This window comes from Vulpes lagopus, chromosome 14, assembly GCF_018345385.1.
Source record: "Vulpes lagopus strain Blue_001 chromosome 14, ASM1834538v1, whole genome shotgun sequence".
In the NCBI taxonomy this organism is placed as follows: Eukaryota; Metazoa; Chordata; class Mammalia; order Carnivora; family Canidae; genus Vulpes; species Vulpes lagopus.
This window is the reverse complement of record NC_054837.1, coordinates 27695053-27720315: the sequence shown is the minus strand read 5'-3', so window position 1 is coordinate 27720315 and position 25263 is coordinate 27695053. Positions and strand designations below refer to the sequence as shown.

Sequence of the window (25263 nt, the reverse complement as noted above, 5' to 3'; positions counted from 1 at the left end):
TAATGGGACAGCTCAGGCCAATCATTCTGGGAAAAGCCTGTGCCCAGGGGCCACCCTGGCAGGCAGGTGCTTCCTGAGGACCTCCAAACCTCAGTCCACCCTTCTGTGAAATGGCCTGCTTCCTGCCAACCTTGCCAGACTTGATTTTCTAGGGGATCCCTTATGAATGGCCCAAGCTTTGACCTCACAAACACACCTGAATTTGAGTTCCAGCTCTGCCATTCACTCAGTGGGTGACCTGGAGCAACTGACTTCAGTTTCTGTGTCTCAGTTTTCCCATCTATCCCCATCTGTCAGCCTCCTGTGAGAGTTAAATGAGTATAAATCACTCAGCATGGCCCCTGGAACGTAGTAACTGCTTGAGAACCGTTAGCTGTGGTGGCGGCCATCATAGTTAGAACCATTGTATTGTTATTATTGGTTCAAGCCAGAATCATTTGTAGATCCACTTTGTCACACAGACTGGCTAAGTGGTGGTCTGGCCCTCACTCTCCTGGCCCTGGCCCTGGAGCCCCTGAGGGAGGAGGGGACCAGCCCTTCACCCTACCCAGCTCCAGGGACTGACCCCCCAGCATGCAGGCCCCCACAACAAATGCCCCCTTGCCTCCCCAGGCAGTATCACCCCAAGAATCCGCACACCAGAGACAGGCTCAGATGACGCCATCAAGAGCATCCTGGAACAGGCCAAGAAGGAGATCGAGTCCCAGAAGGGGGGTGAGTGTCACTGCAGCAGGCAAGGCCTGAGGCCTCCGGGACCTTGCCTGAGCAGAAGATGAGCCTTCATCTGCCTTTGTCTACCACAGCAGGGATTTCAAGCAGGTCAGAACCTCTTTGCCAACCAACCTGCAACCAAGTGAAGCCTGGGAAGCACCAGATCCCTGTTAGCATAGGAGCCACAGCCATGTGTGACTGTCTACTCAAATTACTTAAAGCTAAATAAAATAACAGCTTCAGGTTTTCAGCCTTACCAGCCACATTGCATGGTGACAAGTGACAGCCATGTGGGACAGCCCAGCTATACTGCTGCAGCCCTGGTCTGGATTGTCTGGATATCTTCGACTTTGAGGGAGACGCAGGGATCAGTAATCACACAGGAACTCTGTCACGCATAGAGGCCTAAGCCTCACCCTCCTTCCTGCACTTCCACTTATAGTTTCCAAGGAGACCCTGTTCTTCTGGCTTCCTCCTATCCCCAGACTCTACCTTCTACACTTTGCCAGGGGCCCTGCATTAGCCTCGTAGTGCTGCTGTTCAGCCACAAGCTCAGTGGCTAAAAGCAACACAAATTCATTATCTTACAGTTCTGAGAGTCACAGGTCCGCAGTCAGCCTCACTGGGCTAGAGGCCAGGTGTCAGTGGGGGCTGCGTTCCTTCTGGAGGCTCCAGACCAGAGTCCCTTTCCTTACCTTTCCCAGCCTCTAGAGGCACCCACATTCCCTGCCTCAGGGCCAACATCACTAGAGCTTCCTCACTTGTCTGTGATCCTCCTGTATTCCTCTCACCAGCCTTGTGATGATGTGGGGCCCACCCACATAACCCAGGATTGTCTGTCATCTCAAGATCCTTAACTTAATCACATCTGCAGAGTCCTCTTTGCCATGCGAAGTAACCTACTCCTGGCCTAAGGATGTGGAGACGGTTGGGAAACCCTTATTTAGCCAACCATAGTGTACTTTTTTCCTCAGCCCATCAAACAAAGGGTTCCCCCAGGCCCTTGGACTTTCCTACCCTTCCCTAAATGAGTTAGTCCACTCCTGGAAGTTCCATCAATGCCCAAAACACTCCTCTCCAGGCCACACTTCTCTCCAGAATTCCAGAGCCCTAAGCAAACCACTGGCTAGACATGTCCTCAGGGTCTCCTACTGGCATCTCAGACTCAGCGTGTCTGAGGTGGAACTCACTGCCTTCCCCTGCCCCTCAGTCCCTCCCCAAACCTACCAACTCAGGGCTGGGAACCTGTCAGATGGTGCCAGATGCCCAGGTGGCACGAGAGGCTATCCTTGACTGCCGTCATCATCACTTGCTAGGACTGTTGCATCAGCCTCTTTACTGGCCTTGCCACTGACATTCTAGGTCCCACTACAGCCCATTCCCCACCCAGGCTGGAGGACTCTTATTAGAGCACACATATGGTCATGTCAGTACTCAGAATCCTTCCACAGCTCCCCATTGCCCTCAAGATAAAAATCCCAACTCCTCAAGAAGGCCTACAGGCTTCTCGAGTGAACTGCTTATAGCCATGTCCATTCTCATGCTGTTCCCAGTGCCCCTGATGCCATCCTCACCCCGGGCCTACTGCTCATACTAAACAAGTCGGAAGTCACCTCATCTAGAAAACCCCCCACCCTCATCCAGATGGATTAGATGCTAACCCTCCTTGGATTCCCCATAATCACCTACATTGCTTGGTGCATTGGAACCAGAGTGGCCTAGCTGTAAATTTTGGCTCTGCCATTTATTAGCTTTGTGACATTGGGCAAGTTACATAGCCTCTCTGTGCCTCCATTTTCTCATATTTAAAATAGGCACAATATCAATACTCCTTTCTTAAGGTTGTGTGAAGATCAAATGAAATCAGGCCTGACAAGCCTGGGGGCTTGGCATGTAGAAGATGCCCCTGAAAATTGAGCTATCATTATGGTTAACATCATCATTATTTTTGTCCCTGTTGTTATATTTGTTCATGTTACCAGTGCCTCTGCTGATACGTCTGTCCCTCCTACCAGTCTGAGGACTTTTTGCAGCCAAGGACCTAGTCACATCCCTGTACCCATCACAGTGCAGCTTGACAGACTTGCTGACTTTGAACCTGATGCTGGCTTCCACACCCTGACTTTGTGGTATCTGCTGCCTCCTGGTGGCAACTCAGAGCAAATGTCCCGATTCCCAAGCCTCTGATTGGTGCTGGGAGCCAAACGTTTCCCAAGGGCCCTCCCTCCTGCGCCATCCCTGGGAGGGGCAGAAGCAGCTCACCTTGCAAGGAGCCTACACTGCCTCACCCAAATAATCCACTGAGGCCCTATTGTGTACACCTTAATTTCTTTCTTGTTAATCTTCTGTAGCAAGAAAGGCAATCGTTCAGTAAACTTTGGGTAAGGATCTACTACGTGTTGGACATACTGTGGATGAGACGTGATATTGGAGTAAAAAGAACCATGAGAAACAGACCTATTAAACTCTCCCACTAAATGAACAGGACAGTTGAGAGCAGAGAGGGGGAGACATGCTCACAGTTACACAGAAACCAAGGGAGAACCCAGGTCTCCAACTCCTTGCACAGTGCTCTCCCACAGTAGTGGGGCTGAGGTCAAAAACAAGATAGCAGAAAAATTAAAAAAGCAATATCAGGGGTGCCTTGATGGCTCAATCAGTTAAGTGTCTGACTTGATTTTGGCTCAGGTCATGATCTCAAGGTAGTGAAATCAAGCCCCAAGTCAGGCTTTGTGCTAGGCAAGGAGCCTGCTTATACTTCTCTTCCTCTTCCTCTGCCCCTCCTGACCGTGCACAGGCTCGCTCTCTCTCTCTCCCCCTTTCTTTTCTTTCTCTCTCTCTCTCTCTCTCTCCCCCCCCTTTCTTTCTCTCTCTCTCTCTCTCTCTTAAAATAATCTGGATAGATAGATGATAGATAGATAGATAGATAGATAGATAGATAGATAGATAGATAATAGATAGGCAACATCACAGCAGAGTGGGCCAGCCAGGGGTCTATGAAGAGGTAGCAAAAGAAAAAATGCCTGGGTTATTGCTCTGTGCCCCTGACAAGAGTGAATGCTAAGCAGAGAGCAACTAGCAGTCCCCCAGGGTGGAAATGAACATGACTGGTGGCTAACTCGAGAGGTCTGCCCTCAGAATTGAAGGAAATATCCAGGATGGGGACAAAGACTTACATACAAGCTATTCCTTTATTGCTGTTCACAATAGTGATAAGCTAGAAATAACCTAAGTGTTCAACAGTGGGGGATCAAGTAAAATAAAGCAGAGAATATCCCTTCAATGGCATAGGCAACCATGAAAGATGGAACTTTTAATCATGAGGAAAAAATATTCATGTTGATGAGTGGATGAACCAGGCTACACTCCCACATCAAGTATGATCACCCCATCATGAAGTTAGAAAGCAGACCAGGAGGAGATACATGAGAATATTTCATATGGTTGCCTTTGGGAGAGAGATTAAATTCATTTAACTGGCTTTATTGTGATATCTTCACAGTATCTCCAAAGTGTGCTTATTAGTGATGCTGTGTACATCTTTGCCCTTCAAACCATGCCCTGACTCTGGGCCTCTGGCCACCCTATCACCTTCCCAACAGGTGAGTCCAAGAACTCCACAGCCCCTCTCAGCATCACCAATGGCACAGCCCCCGCCAGCACCTCAGAAGATGCCATCAAGAACATTCTGGAGCAAGCACGCCGTGAGATGCAGGCACAACAGCAGGCCCTGCTGGAGATGGAGGCAGGCCCCCGGGGCCGCTCGGTGCCTCCCTCACCCCCAGAGCGGCCCTCGCTGGCTGCTGTGAGCCAGAATGGGGCCCCAGCCTACGTCAAGCAGGAGGACAGCAGCGGTGGTGGTGGCGGGGGAACCAGCAGCAGCGCCACACAGACGTCCCTCACAGTCCTGTCCCCTGCAGCCTTTGTGCAGAGCATCATCCGGAAGGTCAAGTCGGAGATCGGAGATGCCGGCTACTTCGACCACCACTGGGCCTCAGACCGTGGCCTGCTCAGCCGCCCCTATGCCTCCGTCTCACCCTCCCTCTCCTCTTCCTCCTCCAGCTACTCTGGACAGCCCAATGGGAGGGCCTGGCCCCGTGGGGATGAGGCCCCCACAGCCCCTGAGGACGAAGCAGCAGGGGGCGAGGAGGAGCCCTCCAGGGTGGGTGAGCTGAAGTCTGAAGGGGGCATCCCCGAGGCAGGCAGCGGCGGGCGGCTGGCCTACTACCCAGCATATGTGCCCCGCACACTGAAGCCCACCGTGCCACCCCTGACCCCCGAACAGTATGAGCTTTACATGTACCGGGAAGTGGACACCCTGGAGCTGACACGCCAGGTCAAGGAGAAGCTAGCCAAGAATGGAATCTGCCAGAGGATCTTTGGGGAGAAGGTGAAGATAGTAGGGCCCACTCCCAAGAAGCTCAGGTGCCATGGGGCCCATGGGACCTGGGGGGAGACCACGTGAGGACCCAGCCCCCAGTATTTATGGTTTGGAAAGAGGGTTGTGTGTATGAACAGGAACAAGGTAAAAGCAGGATTCAGACCCAGGTCTGCATGACCCCAAACCCTTTTTCCTGCAACTACCTGCCCTGCATCCTGTGGGAAAGGAGCCATGGGCAGGGCTGGCATTCAGTCCTTTGGTTGTTCAAGCAGTGAACACTCACCTTACCGACAGAACCCTCCATTCCTCCCAGTGGCCCAGCCATGAAAGGGATAAGGCTCAGCCCAGCCAGTGGTGCCCTGCAGTTCCAGTGATTAAGTAGTTTTTAACAGCAACTCTACCCATAGCATAGGAGCAGGCAGAGGGTTGGGTGAGCTGAGGATAAGAGTGACCTAAGTGGAAGACACAGGAAGACTTCCTGGAGGAGGGGGCACTTGAGGGGTCTTAAAGTCAGGAAGGATTCTTGCATGTAGGGATATCTGGAGGGGTACTGCCGATGGTGGGCGTAACATAGGCACACAGCAGGCACCTGGGAAATGAAAAAACAAATCAAGGCAGCCCTGGTCTCCCAGAGAATCAGAGTGAACAGTGGTCCCGAAGGGTCTTGTGGAGAGGGAGGGAAGGGATGGCCAGTGTCCCAGGAGCCTACCTCCCTACCCTTCCTGCTCCGCCCATCCCCAGGTGCTGGGCCTGTCACAGGGCAGTGTGAGCGACATGCTGTCCCGGCCGAAGCCGTGGAGCAAGCTGACGCAGAAGGGGCGAGAGCCCTTCATCCGCATGCAGCTGTGGCTCTCAGACCAGCTCGGCCAGGCCATCAGCCAGCAGCCCAGCGCCTCCCAGGGTGAGTGTGGTTGGGCCCCTCCGGTGCTGCCAGCCCCCAGAACTGCCATTCCCAGCTGCCGTTATTTCTCTCTGGAAGACTGCAGTGTGCTCCTAGATGGTCTCCCTGCCCCACCTTTCATCCTTCAACTAGCAGGATGCCCTCTGTTGGTGGTTTTAACCTCTAGATGGTGCCAGAGGGCCTAGAGCAAGTGGAGAAAATACTTTGCAAGCGGAGCCACACCCTCTGATCCCCTCACCTCTCCTCACCTGAATCGCTGATTGATCTCGTCTTCCCTGCAATCCGGCTCCATGCAGCCTCAGAGTCCTTGGCCCAGAGATCTGGGCCTTTATCCATCCATTAACGATGCACAGGCAGGGTGGGGTCAGAACCTTGCCTGAGTGAGGAAACTGAGGCTCAGAGAGTTGTCCAGAGTCACAGAACAAAGGTGGACAGATAGAGTCAGGGGAGGGACTCTAGGAAGCCCAAGTTCCCCCCACCCCCACCCCGACCCAACAAAGACCAGTGGGCAGGTCAGTCGGATTCTGGGTGAAGTGCAGGTATCAAGAATACTGCCAGAAACATAATGCCAGACAACAAAAGCATCCCAGGTGACGGTGTTTATTTTAGAAGTTCATGCCCATAAGACAAGGCAGCACATTGTTGTAGCACTGGCTACAGGCCTGAGCATTAAAATGTCAAAAAGAGAGGCACTCGGCTAGCTCAATTGGTAGAGCATGAGACTGTTGATCTCAGGGTCATGAGCTCAAGCCCCATGTTGGGCATTGAGCTTTGGTTGGGGAAAAAAAAAAAAAAAAAGGTCAAAAAGAGCCACCACTCACCGCCCTGGGAAGAGGGGGGTTCCCTGGGGGAAGGGACCAGGAAGAGACTGGGAGGGGACACTCTGGCTGTCTCTATCTTTGTCTTTAAAACAAACAGAGATTTGAAGCAAATAAGGGAGTGTTAACATCTATTAAGGGCATGGACCTGAGGAAGGGAAGGAGAATTTGTGTTTCCTTTTCAGTATATTTCTATACTGTGTAATATTTTATAATTAAAAATTTTAATTGAGAAACTCTTCTCCATCAGGCTGTTGTAAGGACTAATGTAACCATTCTAATGACAGCTGCCATTTGTCACAGACAAGGCTGAGTGAGCACTTGCAGTATCTTCCTCTTTAATCCTCACATCAGTCTTGACTGGAGGGACTCTGTCATTCCCACTTCACAGAAGAAATCAAGAGTCTGAGAAGTGCAGTGATTTGCCCAAGGTCACCGGCCAGTTAGTGGCAGAGCCAGGACGCAAGGTTTTTAGCCATTAGGGCTCATAGGAGTGCCTACCCCAGAGCCCGTACCTGTGAAAGAGTTCCCATCCTTGTGTTGTATCATATTGTAATTAATTCTTTTATGGTGGTAAAATTTACACTACATAAAATTTACCATTTGAACCACTTTTAAAGTGTGCAATTCAGTGGCATTTAATACATTCACAACTTTTTTCTTTTTAAGATTTTATTTATTTATTCATGAGAGACACAGAGAGAGACAGAGACCTAGGCAGAGGGAGAAGCAGGCTCCCTGATGGGATCCCAGTATGGAACTCCATCCTAAGATCCCTGGATCACGGCCTGAGGCAAAGGCAGACGCTCAACCACTGAGCCATCCAGGTGCCCCAGTATATTCACAACTTTGTGCAACCCCCACCTCTCTCCAGTTCCAGAAGATTCTCATCACCCCAAAAGGAACCTGTATTCATTAATCAGTCATGCCCACTCCCCGCCCCTGCCCTGCCCCAGGCCCTGTGACCACCAACATGCTACCTGTCTGTATGGATTTGCCTCTTCTGAACATTTTCTATCAATGGAATCCTACAATATGTGGCCTTTTGTGTCTGGCTTCTTTCACTGAGCATCATGTTTGCAAGTCTCATCCATGTTGTAGCTCATGTCTCAGTATTTCATTCCTTTTTGTGGCCAAATAATATTTCCTTGTGTGGATAGACCACCTTTTGGCTATTGTGGATAATGCTGCAGTGAACACTCATACGTGTTTCCGAACACCTGTTTTTGATTCCTTTGATATATACCTCAGGGTAGAATTGCTGGGTGAGATGATAATTATATGTTTAACTTACTAAGGAACTTCCAAACTGTTTTCCATAGTGACTGCACCATTCTACATCCTGGGCAGTAAGGGGGGGAGGGGTTCCTATTTCTTTACATCCTCCCCAACACCTGCTATTCTCTGCCATTGACCGTCCCCATCCCAGTAGGTGTGAATTGGCATCTCCTTGCAGTTCTGATTTGCATTTCCCCAGTGTCCAGTTGTTTGGATTTTTTACAGTGTCTTTGTTGTGTAGGGATAGAGTTAGGCAAAAACCATCAAGAGCTGTGTGCCTGGTGGAAGAAACAGCACAAGCAAAGGCTAGGAGGAAGGATCCTTCACAGATTAGGAAGGGAATGAGGTCCAGTGAACATGGACACTTTGTTCCCTGCCCCCCGCCCCCGGCCTCCCTTCAGACCAGGAGGCCAGGGCCAATGTTCATGGAGGCAGAGATGTGCGCAGTGGCTGCTGGCTTGAGTGGAGGGTGGCTGATCCAACCAAGACCCCCACAGCCACCACCTGTCCTCAGCCTAGCAGGAGAGGGATCCATTGCCCAAAGTCCCACATAGTGTGGCCGTGGGATTGAGTATGGACCTGTTCCAGCCCCCGTTTTGTCCATGGCCTGGGGGATTGGGGACGAGCTGGATGCCAGGGGAGACTTCCAAAGCGTGGCCTCCCGCCCACCTGCCATCAGGGGATGGTTCAAATAACCGACTCTTCAGCACTGCCCCCAGTAGTCACATGGGTACTGCAGCCACTTGTGTCTGAGGCTCGATCCTCAGAATTTTCTGGCTCCCCCCACGTGATCTCTGACTTCCCTCGAGTCTCCCCCACCATTGTCACTGTCTTTTCTCTCTCCCTCCCTTGTCTTTCTGGCTGCCTTTCTTACTGGTCTGTCCCATTCCCTCTCCCCCCATCTCCTTTTTTCCCTGCCCCTCTCTCCCACTCTGTGCCTGGCTCTACTCTGTGTTCCTCTGTCATTCCATCTCTCTCCTTCCATGTCTCCCTTGCTGTCTCCGTCATGACTAGCTGTTCTTTTTGCCCAGGACATGGGACTTTCTAAGCTACAACCAGCAGAGTCCTGGGCAGACAGACCAGTTGGTTGCCCTGCTCTCCCCGCTCTGCCCCACCAATATCCCTGCCCCATGCCCTTGCTCAAGCCCCAGCCAACCTGACTATTCATGTCCAACCTCCTTTATTATTAGAGTGTTCCTCCTGATAGAGTTAATTTGTGAATCTTCCAACAGTTTTGTCAGAAGTAGTCCTCGGAGGACGCACGGGTGGCTCAGAGGTTGAGCGTCTGCCTTCGGCTCAGGGCCTGATCTGGGATCCGGGATTGAGTCCCGCATCGGACTCCTTGCAGGGAGTCTGCTTCTCCCTCTGCCTGTGTCTCTGCCTCTCTCTCTCTCTCTCTCTCTCTCTCTCTCTCTGTCTGTGTGTGTGTCTGTGTGTGTGTGTGTGTGTGTGTGTGTGTGTCTCATGAATAAATAAAATCTTTAAAAAAAAAAAAAAGAAAAAGAAGAAGTGGTCCTCAAAGTCTGAGTTGTCAGAAAAGGCCAGCATTCTGCCTAGAGGCTTCTGATTTCAGAGTCATCTTCTAGGTTTTCCCTCCATCTCCTCATCCTGCTCACTCTCTATTTGGAAATCTGGCCCTAGGAAGGAGATGCTCCTCTTCCGTGCCAGTGATGGATGGACTCTCAAAACAGTCTCTTGCATTCCCAGGCTGGCCCTTCCCCACCAGCATTGTGTGTCTGTTGGTGACAGTGATGGGGAGACGTGTCAGCTCCAGCATCACATGGATGCCACTTGGATAACCAGGATCAGCCCAGTTTAGGGGCAACAAGGAATAGCAGTGACTTCATGCCAGATGTGGGCTGCCAGCCCCACAGCGCCATGATGCCACTGCTCAGAACTTTAAGGCTTCACTTTGCACCTTGCAAAGGTACACAGTGATCCTGACCAAAATTTATTCACTCAACAGTCTTCTGCCCAGTACCTCCTTCCTCTCCAAGCTCTAGAACCCACCTATGACGAATGTGTTGTCCCGGCCTTGCAGGGGCTTGTGGTGGATGAGAGGACAATGTGAGATATAAGCAGACCTCAGCTTGCCACTAGTCCCTGTGACACCTTGGACACACTGCCTAACAGCTCTGAGCCTCAGTTTCCTCCTCTATAAAATGGGATGACATGGTAGCTACCTCCTAGAGATGTTGTGAAGGTCACTTGAGGTCACATAACACTATGCTGGGCATGTAATAAGTACACAATAAAAGGAAGCTTTATTATTATCATCATCATTATCATTGTCATCATCTAGTAAGGGTGAGATCTGACAGAGAAATGATAGTGAAGTGTAACAGTGTAGTCAGGGTGCTGTTACACCTTAAAGCTGCATCTCTGGGAAGGGACATTTGGGACTAGGTCTCAAAGGATGCATAAGGCGTTCATAAGGGGCTTAGAAGAGCCATGGAGGGTTTTTTTTTGGGGGGGGGGGTTGGTGATTAGAGCTGTCAAAGTAGCTCCAAGTCTGTGGGGTTGACTCTTACAAGAGAGTCCAGAGCCTTAAACACTGGGACAGGAGGGCACATTTCTTGTGCAAGGGTCAATAAGAAGCCATTTAAGGTTCTGGAGCACCCATCCAGAGCAGAGGCTCAGGATGTCCTTTCTGGAATCAAAGCCACAGAAGATGGTTGTGGGGCTCTTTTCACTTCCTAGCCATCATACATACATCATATTTCTATACTTAAATTCCCAGCAGGCAGCAGCCAAACGTCTTAAAGAAGAGGTATTGTTTCTAATTTGCTGGAAGGTACCTTGCGGACCAGCACTGGGATTCTTCAGTCCTCCACCATGATCGCACCTCCTGGCATAGTGGAGAGGCTTAGTTCATGCTGGAAACCCCAGTGGATGGCTGACTCCTCAGGAGGTGACCTGCTTTATCTCATGGAGTCCTCTTGATAGCACTGAAGAGGGTTGGTGCAGGCATGGTGCTACAAGCTCTGTGGCCCCATTTAACAGATTCAGGGACTAGGGGTTTGGCGAGGTCATCCTACCCAACATGTCTTCCAAATGGCTTTTTTTTTTTTTTAAGATTTTATTTATTTATTCATGAGAGACACACGGGGAGAGAGAGAGAGGCACAGACACAGGCAGAAGCAGGCTCCATGCAGGGAGCTGGATGCGGGACTTGATCCCAGGCCTCCAGGAACACACCCTGGGCTGAAGGTGGCGCTAAATCGCTGAGCCACCCGGGCTGCCCCCAAATGGCTTTTGACAAAGGAAAACTGTGGCTTATAAACTCACTTTTTAAATATGCCAGTGTAGGGATCCCTGGGTGGCGTAGCGGTTTAGTGCCTGCCTTTGGCCCAGGGCGCGATCCTGAAGACCTGGGATCGAATCCCACGTCGGGCTCCCCGTGCATGGAGCCTGCTTCTCTCTCTGCCTCTCTCTATCTCTCTGTGACTATCATAAATAAATAAAAATTATTTTTTAAAAAAATAAATAAATAAATATGCCAGTGTAGAATGGACATATTTTTCTTTTTACAGCTTTATTGAGATACATTTGACATACTAACGTCGTATAAGTTTAGAGCATACAATGTGAGGATTTGATATGCTTATATACTGCAAAATGTTTACCACAACAAGACTGATTAACACATCCTTCACCTCACATAATTACCATTTTGTTCTGTTGGGAATAGTAAAGTTCTATGCTCATATGCAAGTGTCAAGTCTATAATGGCGAATTGTTCACCATAGTCATGCTGTACATTAGATCCCCAGAACTTCTCTTATGTGGACATCTTTTCATTATATTATTTTTAATTGCTTTGGGGAATCACCATATTTCATTTAATCTCTGGCGGTCAAGTTTATAGAGGGTTTCTAAATTATTTTTTGTAACTTTTCATTTTTTGAAGCAATTCTAACTAATTGAAGAGTTGAAATGATAGAACAGGACTCCCTGTACTCCACACACAGACTCAGCAATTGCTGATTTTGCCACATTTATGCTCTTTCTCTCTTGACCATTTGAGATGTTAGTTGACAACATCATATCCCTTTACCCCAAATACTTCAACAAGTATTTTCCAAGAATGAGAAAGCTGACAATGATACAATATCATTGATGTAGCCTACTATCTATATTCAAGTTTCTTTGGTTATCTGAATAATATTCTTTGTATAATTTTTTTTCAAGTAAACTCTGTGCCCGATGTGGGTCTTGAACTCATGACCCCAAGATCAAGACTCGCATGCTTCACCAGCAGAGCCAGCCAGGTGCCCCATCCTTTATAAAATTCTGTTTCTCCCTGTCCAGAATCAGATTCAGGAACCCTTGTGTTTCATTGTCATGTCTCTTTAGTCTCCCAATTTGAACATTCTTCTGCCTCTCTGTTTTCCAATTTTGACATTTTTAAAGCCCAGAAGCCAGTTATACTACCAACTGTCTCAATTTGGCTTTGTCTGATGTTTCTGTGTGATTAGGTTCAAACAATGCACTTTGGGCAGGAGTATCACAGAAGTGATGCTGTGTCCTTCTCAGTACATTGCATCAGGAGGCACCAGTTGTTGATTTGTCCTTTAATTGGTGATGTTAACTTTGATCATTTGGTTAAGGTAATATCTGCTAAGTAGCTATACTGTAGTGTTAATATTTTTTCCTTTGTAATTATAAGTACCTTATTGTAATTAATAGGTATCTTATAGGGGAATACTTTGAGACCATGTAAATACCCTACTCTTCATCAAACTTTCATCTGCTAGTTTTTGCATCTGGGATGGTCCCTGCCTAAGATATTCCTATGGTGGTTGCAAAATGGGCTGTTGCCCACACATGGCTCTAACAAACAAGAACCCTAACCATGTGTGTCTGTTCCAAATGGCAGTAACTGCCTTGTCTGTCTCTCTGTGGCCCACAGCCAGTCCCACGGAACCGAGGTCATCGCCGTCCCCACCGCCTAGCCCCACAGAGCCGGAGAGGAGCTCCCAGGAGCCCTTGATCCTGGCACTGGAAGGCAGCAAGGAAAACCAGCAGCCAGAGGGACGCTCCAGCTCCTCGCTTGGGGGGAAGATGTACTCGGGCAGCCAGACCACAGGGGGCATCCAGGAGATTGTGGCCATGTCCCCCGAGCTGGACACATACTCCATCACCAAGAGAGTCAAAGAGGTCCTCACGGACAACAACCTAGGTACAGGATGGCGGGAATCAGGGATGCTGCCTCCCACCCTGGTTGGCTCTTCCTTGCCTTGAGCAGAGTGCCCACCGTGAGATCCTGGGACCCAGAGTCCAGCCTGCAGGGGCATCCAGGACCCTCTGGAAGGCATCCAGGTCGGACATGGGTCCCTAAAATAGGACAAATGGTGTGAGTGCAGGTCTGATATGACCTGAAGTCCTCAGGCCACAGTGACAATGAGACTCTAGCACAATCCTGACCCAGTGCTGAGGTCCCTCCCCTCTGGGGACACAGGAGAAACCTGTTCTAGAACTCTTTCACTCTGTGGGTCACAGACTTCTCTGAGTCTCCATTGCCAGTCAAGCCCCTCTCCCAAAGGGATGCACACAAACCCCAAATTCTTCACTGCAGTTTCTGTTCTAAAAATAAGACATGTTCATTATTTTAAAATACCAAATAGTACAGAAAAGCTAAAAAGTAGAATTCCGCCAAGCCCCCATCACACTTCACAGTTTTTATATATCTTTGATACTTTCTGAAAACACAAGAATATATGTATACCTGATTTCTTAATTTTTTCCTATGTAGATGAATTTACATACATGCTGTCCTATAATTTGCTTTAAAAATGATTAGGCCACCTGCAGTCTTTTTCCCTGTGGCAAAGTGTTTCAGGCCAAGGATGCCCCACATTTTTTTACCCAATTGATGGACATTTTGCTATTTCAAATTTCCTACTGCTTCCAAAACTGTCGGTATGCATCTTTGTGCCTTTGAGCAAATACAAGTGGAAAATAAATCCCAGGCAGGAGAATTGCTGGATCAGAGGATATGCACACCTAAATCTTGATAGAATTTGTCAAATCACTCTCTAATGAGATGATACTAATTTGTACACATGAAGTTTTCAGACATGCTCAGGGATCTTCTCGGAGTGATGGAAACCTTAATTATGAAAGCATTTTTGTTGATAGCTGCGGCATCACCTAACTCCAACCTCCTATTTTGCAGAAAGGTCCCCTCCAGGTTCATGCTGGGTGTGGGTTCTCCCATGTGTATGGTCCTTCCCCCAGAGTGGAGATGGCCTGCGTTCTCCTCTTTTTTGTCTCTCCTGGGTACACTCTGCCCAGCCTGAGGTAACAGGTTGCCCTCCCCTATCCCTAGGGCAGCGGCTGTTTGGGGAGAGCATCCTGGGGCTGACACAGGGCTCCGTGTCTGACCTGCTGTCCCGCCCCAAACCCTGGCACAAGCTGAGCCTGAAGGGACGGGAGCCCTTTGTACGCATGCAGCTGTGGCTCAATGACCCCCATAATGTGGAGAAGCTGAGGGACATGAAGAAGCTGGAGAAGAAAGGTGAGCGCTGGGTATTCTGGGGATGGCTTCAGGTTTTTCCATTGGAACCATATCTAGTTGCAACCCAAATAAAGCCAGGTCTCAGTAATCCCATCTCAGTCTGCTGCGGGGCTGCCAGAAAACAGCAATCCCCCAGAATATAATTGAAAGCAACTAAAACATTTACGGTTTCTCCCATGAAAACCCCAGTACCCCACCTCTCAGCCTCCTTCCATACACCCGTAGCTGCTTCAAAATCTTTTTGCCCACCCCAGCTGTATATTCCCCAGAAGGTGTGTTGTGTCTCTCTCTCTTTCTCTCTCTCTCTCTCTCTCTCTCTCTCTCTCTCTCTCATCCCCCTTTGCCTGTTACCCAGATTCTACACAATGAAGCACAAAAGTGGCCCAGCAAACAGGAATCCTCCCTCCTGGGAGTGGGCAAGGAGATTGCGGATTCTTCCCTCATCCAGTATTATAGCCCTGAAAACATGAGCAGGCATGGAGCACCTGCTTTGTGCTCAAGCCTGTGCTGTGCTGTGCTGAAGGGATTTTAAAAAGCTCAGGGTTGGGAGAGGAGATACAAGGAACAGAGAAACTGTCACCCAGGGCACCAAGGCAGTTTCCAGTGGGGGACCAGGGCCAAGCCAGGCCAGGAAGGGCACACGAGCTGTTGGCAGAAGTTCTCTGCAGTTGAGAACTTGGCCCACCACTCCCTGGCTCTGTGACCTTGGGCAAGTTTACTCCCTCTCAATGCTTCATTCTCCTTCATCTGAAGAGTCTCAGGGCATTGCTGAGAGGATTAAATTACAGCCTCCATTCTGAAAATGGGCTTCTTTTCCCCACATTTTGGTGGTTTGGGGTTGAGATGCATATCATGCAGTTACAGGAATCGTTTAATGTCCCTCGCCTGCAAGACTGTAGTGAACTTCAGCGACACTTGTGTCAACCAAGACAACACTGAATAGCACCCGATGCTGGGCACTTCCTGTGTGTGAGGGTCCAGCTAAGCTGTCTGCATGCTTAACATCTGGGGGCTAACGCCGGGAATTCAGAGGCAGGTGTGGGCAGACGGGCGTCCCAGTGGAGGGTTTGGGAGGATGTGGAAGCAGATCAAGGAGGGAGAAAAGAATGAGACTTTGAGGCTAGCAGCGGGTCCCCCGGAGCCACCCCTAGGTGACGGGTCTCTGCTCGGCCCCACTCAGTGCTTCCTCCCCAACCCTCCCCAGCCTACCTCAAGCGTAGGTACGGCCTCATCAGCACCGGCTCTGACAGCGAGTCTCCCGCCACCCGCTCTGAGTGCCCCAGCCCCTGCCTGCAGCCCCAGGACCTGAGCCTCCTACAAATCAAGAAGCCCCGAGTGGTGCTGGCGCCCGAGGAGAAGGAGGCGCTCAAGAAGGCCTACCAGCTGGAGCCCTACCCCTCCCAGCAGACCATTGAGCTCCTCTCCTTCCAGCTCAACCTGAAGACCAACACCGTCATCAACTGGTTCCACAACTACAGGTGCGTTCGGGGCCGTGTCCACGGGGAGGGGGTTGGGTCCCCACCACAGGGCCTCTGGGAGGGAGGTGAGGAGACCTATTGCCTAGGTGTTTAGATTCAGAATCCAGGCAAACCTGGGTATAAACCCAGCTCCGCTATTCCCAGCTGTGAGCACCTGAGCACATCACCTCACCGCCCTGAGTCTTAGTCTTCTGACCTATCAAATGGGACCCATAGTGGGATCTGCTTCCTAGAGTTGTCCTGAGGATTCAGTGGGCCACCATATTTACATAACATACTGGCATGGAGTAGGTGATGATATTGTTGTCACTATCTTAATTATTCACCCAGTTTGTGTCTGCGTCTATGAAGGGACAAGGAATGGCATTTGGGATTCTTGGCCTCTCCCACTTCCGAGGCCAAAAGAAATCCCTCTAGCAGCCCCTGGAGGAGTGGGTGATTCCTATTTCTGTGGCTGCCTCCCACTCACCAGTCCCTAGTCTTGGGGTCATTGGCCTACAGTGGCTGGACTTCCTGGGAGTCCAGTCTCGGAGCTGGCTGGAGTTATTGACTGGTTTCAGCAGTGCCCAAGGAGATTGCAGAGAGGCTCCCTGGGTTCAGCTGAGAGCCCTGTGGAGAAGGCTTGATGGGATTCCCGGAACCATCTCTGAGCCTCCCCTCTGCTCCTCCCCACTAAACATCCTGAGCAGGAAAGGTCACTGGTGTCCATGTGGTGCCAGAGAGAGTCTGTCCACATGTCCCAGGGACAGAAAGAAGGTCTCTTGCACCCCAAGGGAGCCTGGAAAAGTGGAACATTTGGAACCTCCTCTCTACACAGCCCAGGCTTAGGCACCCCAAAGACCTGAGTTCAGTCCCACCTTGGCTGTGTGTTCTTGGGCAAGTCACTATACTTCTCTGAGTCTCATCCCTATTTTATAGATAGACCGATAAGGAATCTTTTTTTTTTTTTTAAGATTGTATTCATCTATTTATGAGAGACACAGAGAGAGAGGGAGATAGACACATAAATAGAGAGAGAAGCAGGTTCCCTGCAGGGAACCTGAACTGAGCCAAAGGCAGACGCTCAACCCCTGAGCCACCCAGGCATCCCGGCAAATAAGGGATCTAATACTTAGCCCACAATGCTGAATCAGGGATCAGAAGAAAAGACTTAAGGCATAAATATATTGTTAAATATTGCTTATGCTCTGGCTCAGACTCAGGGCCTTCCAAACAGCAACTGACATAGGTCCTCAAATCCTCACATCCTCCTTCCCCTCCTCGGGGATGTAGAGATGTCCTCTCCCTTCCTGTCCTCCACAGGAACTGAGCACTCCATTTTTATCCCAACATGTTCATTCAACAAATAGTTATGTATGCCCAATGATCCAAGATCTGGAGATAACAAGGGTTCAAACCCATCATCCTTGCCCTTAGAGAGCTTAAAACTATGAACCAGATCATTTGACTACAACATAATTGTTATAAAACAATTGGGGAAGAAGGGCTAGGGAAAAGGGAATTCTGTCCAGGGAAGACTTTACAGAAGAGGTGGCATTTGAGCGGGGTTCTGAAGGATGACTAGGAGTTTGCACCGAGGAGCAGAGAGAATTCGACTCCCAAAAGAAAGAAACTGGTTTCAAAGAGTTATAGAAGAATATATTATTTCATTTGGTAAATGTTTATTGAAGATCTACTCTGAACCATGCACAGAAGAGAACAGGACAAAGTCCTTGCCCTTAACATCTCTTACAGACCTGCAGGGAAGGTCACTATTAAGTGAGCGCTCATATTAATGTATCATTACAAATTGCAGTGAACTCTGGGAAAGGGGAACAACAGGATGTTTTAAGAATAAGTTACCAGGGAGAAGCGCCTGGGTGGCTCAGTTGGTTAGGCGTCCAACTCTTGGTTTCAGCTCAGGTCATGATCTCAGGGTTGCGGGATCGAGCCCCATGTCAGGCCAGGTTCTGTGCTCAAAGTAGAGTCTGATGGATATTGTCTTATCTGCTCCTCCCCCCGCTTGCTCACTTGCTCTCTCTCTCTCTCTCAAATAAAAAAATAAAATCTTAAAAAATAAATAAATAAATAAATAAATTACCAGCAAGACCCTGCTATAGATTCAGGAGTCAAGAATTTTTTTTAAAAAAAGACTGATTTGTACTATGATGTGAATAACTATTAGCCTCATATTTACTCTACAGTTTGGACAATCTAATGATGGAACTTCAGACATTGAGCCATCCTAAATCCCCCTTCAATCCTGCCTCGGTAGAACCCACTAGGGCTGTCCCTGGTCCCAGCAGCTCTTCCCTCTTCTAGAGGAGACCAAGGGTGAAGGTGAAGTCCCCTGGAAGGTGGTCTAAGGCCACCTGTGTAGAGGGGCTGGAGAGTGAACCAGATGACCCCTCAGAGTCCTTCTAGGCCCAGGATACTGGGGTAGGACCCCATCCCCAACCTGGACATGGAACCAGGGAAGCAAGAGAGTATAGCCAGATAATTGGCTTCCCAGCCCAATCACATGCCCTGTGATCATAGCAATCCTTTGTGTCTTTCTGAGTCTTGTCTCCTAAATCTATAGGAATGAGACTAATATCCTTTTCCTAAAGTTATTAGGAAAAATAAATGAAATAATCTGCAAAAGGCACTTGACCTGGTGCCTGACACATGAAGAGCACCCATTATTATGATGTTTATGATTTATAATTGTTAATATTATATATCAATGGCATCCTTTATTATTAATATAAATGGGCAGAGGGCTACAGCAGGTAACTGAGGAAGCCCTTTTGTTGTATGGCCTCGGACGAGTCATTTGACTTCTGGACTTCATTTGCTGTTAGGAAAATAATTAGTGGGGTTAGTCCCAATCCTGGCTTGTCCTGCTCTAAAATATGTGTGAGACTACGTTGCCGCTGGCAATGACAGTTGATATGAAGAGAGAGTGACTACTGGGGGTCTAGACTGAAATTTAGGCTTCCCAGGTTCTGCTCCCAGCTCTGCCTGTGTGTGCTCTGGTGACCTGAACAAGTCATGTTTCACACCTCAGTTTCCCCTTCTGGGCTGATGTCTAAGAGTCCCCACAGGAAAGAAGCAGAGAGTTGTTTCCACAAACCACATCTGAGTTTGACTTCAAGAAATGCTCTAGACTGGTCCTATCCAAAAGAAATATAATGCAATCCACATGTGATTTAAAATTTTCTAATAGGGCAGCCCCGGTGGCACAGTGGTTTAGCGCCGCCTGCAGCCCAGGGCATGATCCTGGAGACCCTGGATCAAGTCCCATGTCAGGCTCTCTGCATGGTGCCTGCTTCTCTCTCTGCCTGTGTCTCTGCCTCTCTCTCTCTCTGTGTGTCTCTATGAATAAATAAAGTCTTTTATAAAATAAAATAAAATTTTCTAATAGCCACGTTAAGAAAAAACAGAAATAGGGGCGCCTGGGTTGCCTTTAGCTCAGATCATTATCCCAGGGTCCTGGGATCGAGTCCTACGTCAGGCTTCCTGTGGGGAGCCTGCTTCTCCCTCTGCCTATGTCTGTGTCTCATGAATGAATGAATAAAATCTTTTTAAAAATACATGAAATTAATTGTAATAGTATATTTAGCCTAATGTAACCATTTTGGTGTGTGATCAATATAAAAACTTTATTAATGAGACTGTTTAAATTTTTTTTATTAAGCCTTCAAAATCCAGTGTGTATTTTAACCTGTACAGCACATCTCAATTCAGACTAGTCACATTTCAAGTGCTCAGGAGCTACATGTGGTCAGTGGCTACTGTGCTGGACAGCGCAAGTCTAGGTCCTCAACTCTAGAATCCAACAATCCTGAGAGTTCGAGCCCTGACTCTGCTACTTATTGGCTGTATGACTTGGAGCAAGTCACTCAACATCTCTGAGACTTGTTTCCTCCTGTGTGAAGTAGGAATAATGATAGAACCCACTAGTAGGGTTGTTGACAGGGCTTACTAAGATGCTGCATAGGAAGATGCCCCCAGGGAAGTGGGTGGGGTCAAAATGCCACTTGTTTGGATTGAGTCCTGGGTTCCCCACGTCTCCCATCCAGCACCCCTTCCCCCACTCACCACCATCTCTGCCCCAGGTCCCGAATGCGCCGGGAGATGTTGGTGGAGGGGACCCAAGATGAACCAGACATTGACCCCAGCGGGGGTCCTGGCGTCTTGCCACCAGGCCACTCCCACCCAGACCCTACCCCGCAGAGCCCCAATTCTGAGGCTGAGGACCAGAAGCCTACTGTGAAGGAACTGGAGCTTCAGGAAGGCTCCGAGGAGAGCATCACATCCCCAACCACCCAGGACAAGGCCCAGGTGAGGATCAAGCAGGAACATACTGAGGAGGATGCAGAAGAAGAAGCGGGCAACCAGCTCCAGGACTCAGGGGAGCCAGACAAAGGCCAAGGTTCCCCCAAAGAGGCACATCCTGACGGTCCGGGTAATGACCAACTCCCTAAAGTGGTCCCAGGGCTCCTCCTTCCAGGTGGGACCTCTTCAGACTGCCCCTCACTACAGCTCCCCCAGGAGAGTGAGGGCGGGGAGCGACTCCACCCAGACCCTCTAAGTTTTAAGTCTGTCTCAGAATCCTCGCGCTGTAGCCTGGAAGTGTCCCTGAACTCCCCCTCGGCTGCCTCCTCCCCAGGCCTCATGATGTCTGTGTCACCTGTCCCCTCCTCCTCAGCCCCCATCTCCCCGTCCCCACCCGGCGCCCCTCCTGCCAAAGTGCCGAGTGCCAGCCCCACCACCGACACAGCTGGGGCTTTGCACCCCAGCGCCAAGGTGAACTCCAACCTGCAGCGGCGACATGAGAAGATGGCCAACCTGAACAGCATCATCTACCGGCTGGAGAGGGCTGCCAACCGGGAGGAGGCCCTGGAGTGGGAGTTCTGAAGGCAGGGGCACGAGGGCAAGGGGCATACCAGGTGGCCAGCTCCCCGTCTCCCACTCACTCTCGCAAACAGACGGGGTGGGGGAAGGAAGGAACTCAACCATCAACATGCAGACAGCAGTGTTATGCAGTTTACGTTTTTGTTGTAATCCTAGTTCTATGACGTTGTGAGTGAACAGGTGGGGCAAGTGCCACTGCCTCCTCTTTTTGGCACCCCCTACCCCACAGAGCACCCTCTTCTCCACCCTGGCCTCTCTGCAGGAGGCAGAAGCGATGTGGCACCACATTTTCACCTGGAAACTCCAAACTCTTTTAGAAAAATAAATATTTATAGACCTCTTTTAGATATTTTAATAAAGGATCCTTTGGAATTTATTCCCAGCCAATGCTGTTTTGATATTACAGAGAGTTATAAAATCAGGATGCTGTCACAACTGTTGCGAAGTATACACTGAAGTTGTGTCGTTCTTGCCACTAGATGAGATTAAAAGAAGACAATTGTTCAAAGCCATCACAAAACACTATAAGACTGACCAAAATTTAGATAACCCTTGAACTACAGTTTTTTTTTTTTCCATATCTGTCTGTGAGACACAGCACATTGCTACTGCCCTTCCAGAAACCGTGCTGAAAAGAGAAAGTCCAAAAGACTCTAAATGAAAACCTCGATGCCGTTGAGGATGTGTTTCATTCTGGTGGTCTGTTTTGCAACCTTGATAACACAGAACGTCCCGTGCCATTGTAAATGTTGTAGAGATGTGGGCTGTAGCCGACCATCCTACCCGAGATGTGACATGGTACAAAACAAACTGCTTCCACTCCCTCTAGTCAGAAACCTGTGGGCCACGGACGTTGGACACACAGCCTGTCCATCTGTAGACAAGATGTGTTTCTGGATCTTCTGGGAAGCCAGGCAAGGGGTCAGGTGATTGGAGGGCAGCGCTTGAGCCAGGGTGACCCCGATCCCCAACCTGAATCATGGCCACCGCACAGGAAGTTTCCCCACTGGCTTTCCAGAGCAGGACTGCAGCCACCATCTTCCCCTCCCTATGTTTTAAGAAAATAACAGCTTTGGTCATCCCATGAGCACCTGGCACCAAAAAGTAGATTCCTCCAACTAGTGACCCCAACTACCCTTCTTGCCATCTCCTTTCTCAAGTTGACACAGGTGCTATTTCTGGAAGGCACCTGCAACTCCCAAGTCCACACAGAACAAAGAGAAAATGTTGAGTTCACCGCAGCAGGACCACTGTATCCCAGTCTCTAAATCTACCCTCCTGCCTTCCAACACACAACCTTTTGGGAAGCAAAGACTCAATCCCCCCAACTCAGAGAAGCCCTTCTTCTAGAATCTTCGTTGTCAGGGTTTCTGGTGGGAGAGTTCCCAGTTTGGATGGAACAGCCACCATGTTGGTTTTTTACTCTCTTTCCTGTTATTATTTCTTTTTCCTTTTTCAAACTCTCTGCGGGAAGGCTGAATTGGTGACTCCCCAGCTGAATCCGGAATGACAATGAAAATAGGGCCATAATCAGTGCCAATCCAGTGCCAGGGGGAGATGGCTGATGGGTTTCAAGGATGCAGCAAGCATTTTGAAACCAGGCCAGCAAAATCCAGTGACCAGAAGGGGACAGTTGAGAGCTGTTCCAGAAATCTCAACTCTCATGCACCCAGGCCAGGCTGCAGTCTCCACAGTCCATGAAGAACAACACAAACCTTGCAGGAAAACATCCTTTTCCATACATCCAGGCTATGCATTGAAGAGTTTTCCACTGTATACATTTTTATCCAGATGAAGGTATTTTTATATTTTGACAATAGGAAACAGTGACCAATTTTCAGAGTAATCAAATCTGGAACAAATGAAACATCTTTTAGCCACCACCGCCCTATTGCAATTAAGACAACTGTGAGGGAATACACCACTTTCTACTGTTGAAACCCCCACAACACTGAAATGCAGGCTCACCCGCAGACTACAAATCTTAGAGGACTAAATCTGGCTTTTGTGTGACGGGATTTGATTAAGCACTTAGTATATAGTCTTTTGAACATGGAAATCCTGTTGTACTTAAAGCTAGCAGACCCATGAACAACTTTGTCAGGTTCACGTCCTGTAACGGTAAAAGCAAAACAAAAATCCACAAAATCATTTCTATGAGAGATTGATGAACTTTGTTTAAAATTTTAAAAAGAACACGTTCTGTAAACGCGTCGCTCAATACAGAATTGTATAATAATGTCTAGGTGTCCTGCTTGCTTTGTTCTGGAGCTGGGGATGTCAATTAGGGGTCCAATCTGGCCCTCAGAGATGTTTTACAAAACATTTTTTTGAAAACCTGGCTTTTTAAATTAGTTTGCCACCATTAAAATATGGGGGCACATCACATAAAAATCGCAATTACCAGTTTCTCTTAAAAACCATAAGATCGGGGGGATCCCTGGGTGGCTCAGCGGTTTAACGTCTGCCTTTGGCCCAGGGCATGATCCTGGAGTCCCGGGATCGAGTCCCACATCGGGCTTCCTGCATGGAGCCTGCTTCTCCCTCTGCCTGTGTCTCTGCCCTCCTCTCTCTCTCTCTCTCTCTCTCTCTCTCTCTCTCTCTGGTCTCTCATGAATAAAGAAATAAAATCTTTTAAAAAATGAATAAAAAAAACACATAAGATCTGGCCCACGTTCCAATGTGACAGCAGCTCCCCCCTTGAGACAGGACACTTGGCTGTGATCACCCTCAGTCCTCACCTGTGCCACCTGCCTAGGTCCTATGACATCTCTGTTCGCAATTGTGCTATGGGCTCCAGCAAAAGAAAATGGAAGGATGGGAATCCATTTTTTGGAATCCAGAGCAAGTTAAGGTCTGGGGCTGAGATCATGCCCTGCCCACACCTCAGTGGCGTGAGGAACAGGTGTGCTCAGCCTCCTGATAAGAAAATGCTGGGATACCTGGGTGGCTCGGAGGTTGGGCATCTGCCTTCCACTCAGGGTGTGATCTAAAGTTCTGGGATCGAGTCCTGCATTGAGCCTCCCTGCATGGAGCCTGCTTCTCCCTCTGCCTATGTCTCTGCTTCTCTCTGTGTGTTTCTCATGAATAAATAAATAAAATCTGAAAAAAAAAAAAAGAAGAAGAAAGGAAAATGCTAAGAGGGGCTTCCTAGTAACCAACAGAGCATTCATTGCCTCTTCCCATGCTGTTTAACCCAGGCCTTGGTTTTCCCCGTCTGAGAAATAGGGGTCTCACAGCAGCCAGCTCAGGTGAGTATGAGGAATCGTCATGCACATAAAATACGTAAGACAGTGTGTGGCACATAAGACAGTGTATGGCACATCACGACTCTACATTACCTATTGTTATCATGAGCAGGGCTTGGGTTCTTCCAAGCCGTGATGGTGAGTCTGTGCTTCAAGCTGTTGGAGGGTTTTTTCCCTGACCAATAATGTCCGGAGAGCCCCTGGGGTGGCATTACTCATCCATGAGCCAAGGCCACATGCTATCCCAAGACAGACCTTTTCTCTCTGCCGGGAAACCTTCTGCATGTCCTTAAAGTGGGAATTAAGGGATTAATTAAATTCATTGGAATAACTAATTACTACAAAGCCGGCAGGTTGGCCCCTTGGGGTGCCTGATCACTCCATCGGTGCAGGGAGGGGGGCGTCCAGGAGGCCAAGGTCAAAATGGCCCTGTAGAGGTCCTGAGCTAGCCCTTAGGGGTTCGCTCAGAGTTGGAGAGGAGAAGAAGGAGAGTCCAGAGCTTAAGGCGAGGGGCCAGAGCACCTGGTTTCAACCCTGGCTCCACTTGGAGCCATAGCACCTTGGGTAAAAGGCTGTACTGCTCTGTGCCACCTCACTTTTCCAAGCTGTGTGGACGAGGTGGGGATGGCACCTTCCCTTAAGGCGGTTTTAAGGACTCAGATGAAGCAGAGCCAAGGACTGACCCTTTGGGCCCTCAGTTCACAGCTCTGGAAAAACAGAAGGCAGAAACCCCTGGGATATGGCTCCCTGGTGTAAGTGGGGCAGGAGTAGGGAAGCCACATCGAACACACACACAAGCCACCCGAGAACCTGCGGAAACAGGTGCCCCCAGCCTCCGGGAAATAAAGCTCCATCCTGGACCATCGTCTTTGTGTTGACATTGTCTGCAGTTGCTGCTCATCTGGAGTGGAAAATGCGGTAAAAACACAGAAATGTGGAATTCTGAACTAGGGAGCACAGGCGAGTGGGGAATGGTAAGACCAGAAAGGAACGAGAAGGCAGGGAAGGACTTGGAGGAGGGTGAGAGGTAGTAATTTTCAATCGGGGGAG

The 25263-nt window shown here is 49.2% G+C and overlaps 1 protein-coding gene and 1 non-coding gene across 16 annotated transcripts in view; both read left to right on the top strand.

The window, feature by feature from the left end:
* The window catches only part of CUX2 (cut like homeobox 2), a 322707-nt gene extending 299372 nt beyond the window's left edge, over positions 1–23335 (top strand). For 10 of the 15 annotated variants that reach the window (XM_041729267.1, XM_041729257.1, XM_041729258.1 and 7 more), the window contains 7 exons: positions 613–714; positions 4314–5101; positions 5834–5993; positions 13002–13271; positions 14421–14609; positions 15814–16087; positions 20167–23334. In XM_041729267.1, the coding sequence (XP_041585201.1) occupies positions 613–714; positions 4314–5101; positions 5834–5993; positions 13002–13271; positions 14421–14609; positions 15814–16087; positions 20167–20968 (2585 nt within the window). In that variant the 3' untranslated portion in view covers positions 20969–23334. Of the gene's footprint in view, positions 1–612; positions 715–4313; positions 5102–5833; positions 5994–13001; positions 13272–14420; positions 14610–15813; positions 16088–20166 lie in introns of all 15 variants that reach the window. The other 5 variants (XM_041729255.1, XM_041729262.1, XM_041729269.1 and 2 more) reach the window with 2 other exon arrangements.
* TRNAN-GUU lies at positions 6685–6757 on the top strand. Its single transcript has one exon. It is a non-coding gene; the product is annotated as a tRNA-Asn (tRNA).
* Positions 23336–25263: the final 1928 nt, after the last annotated feature.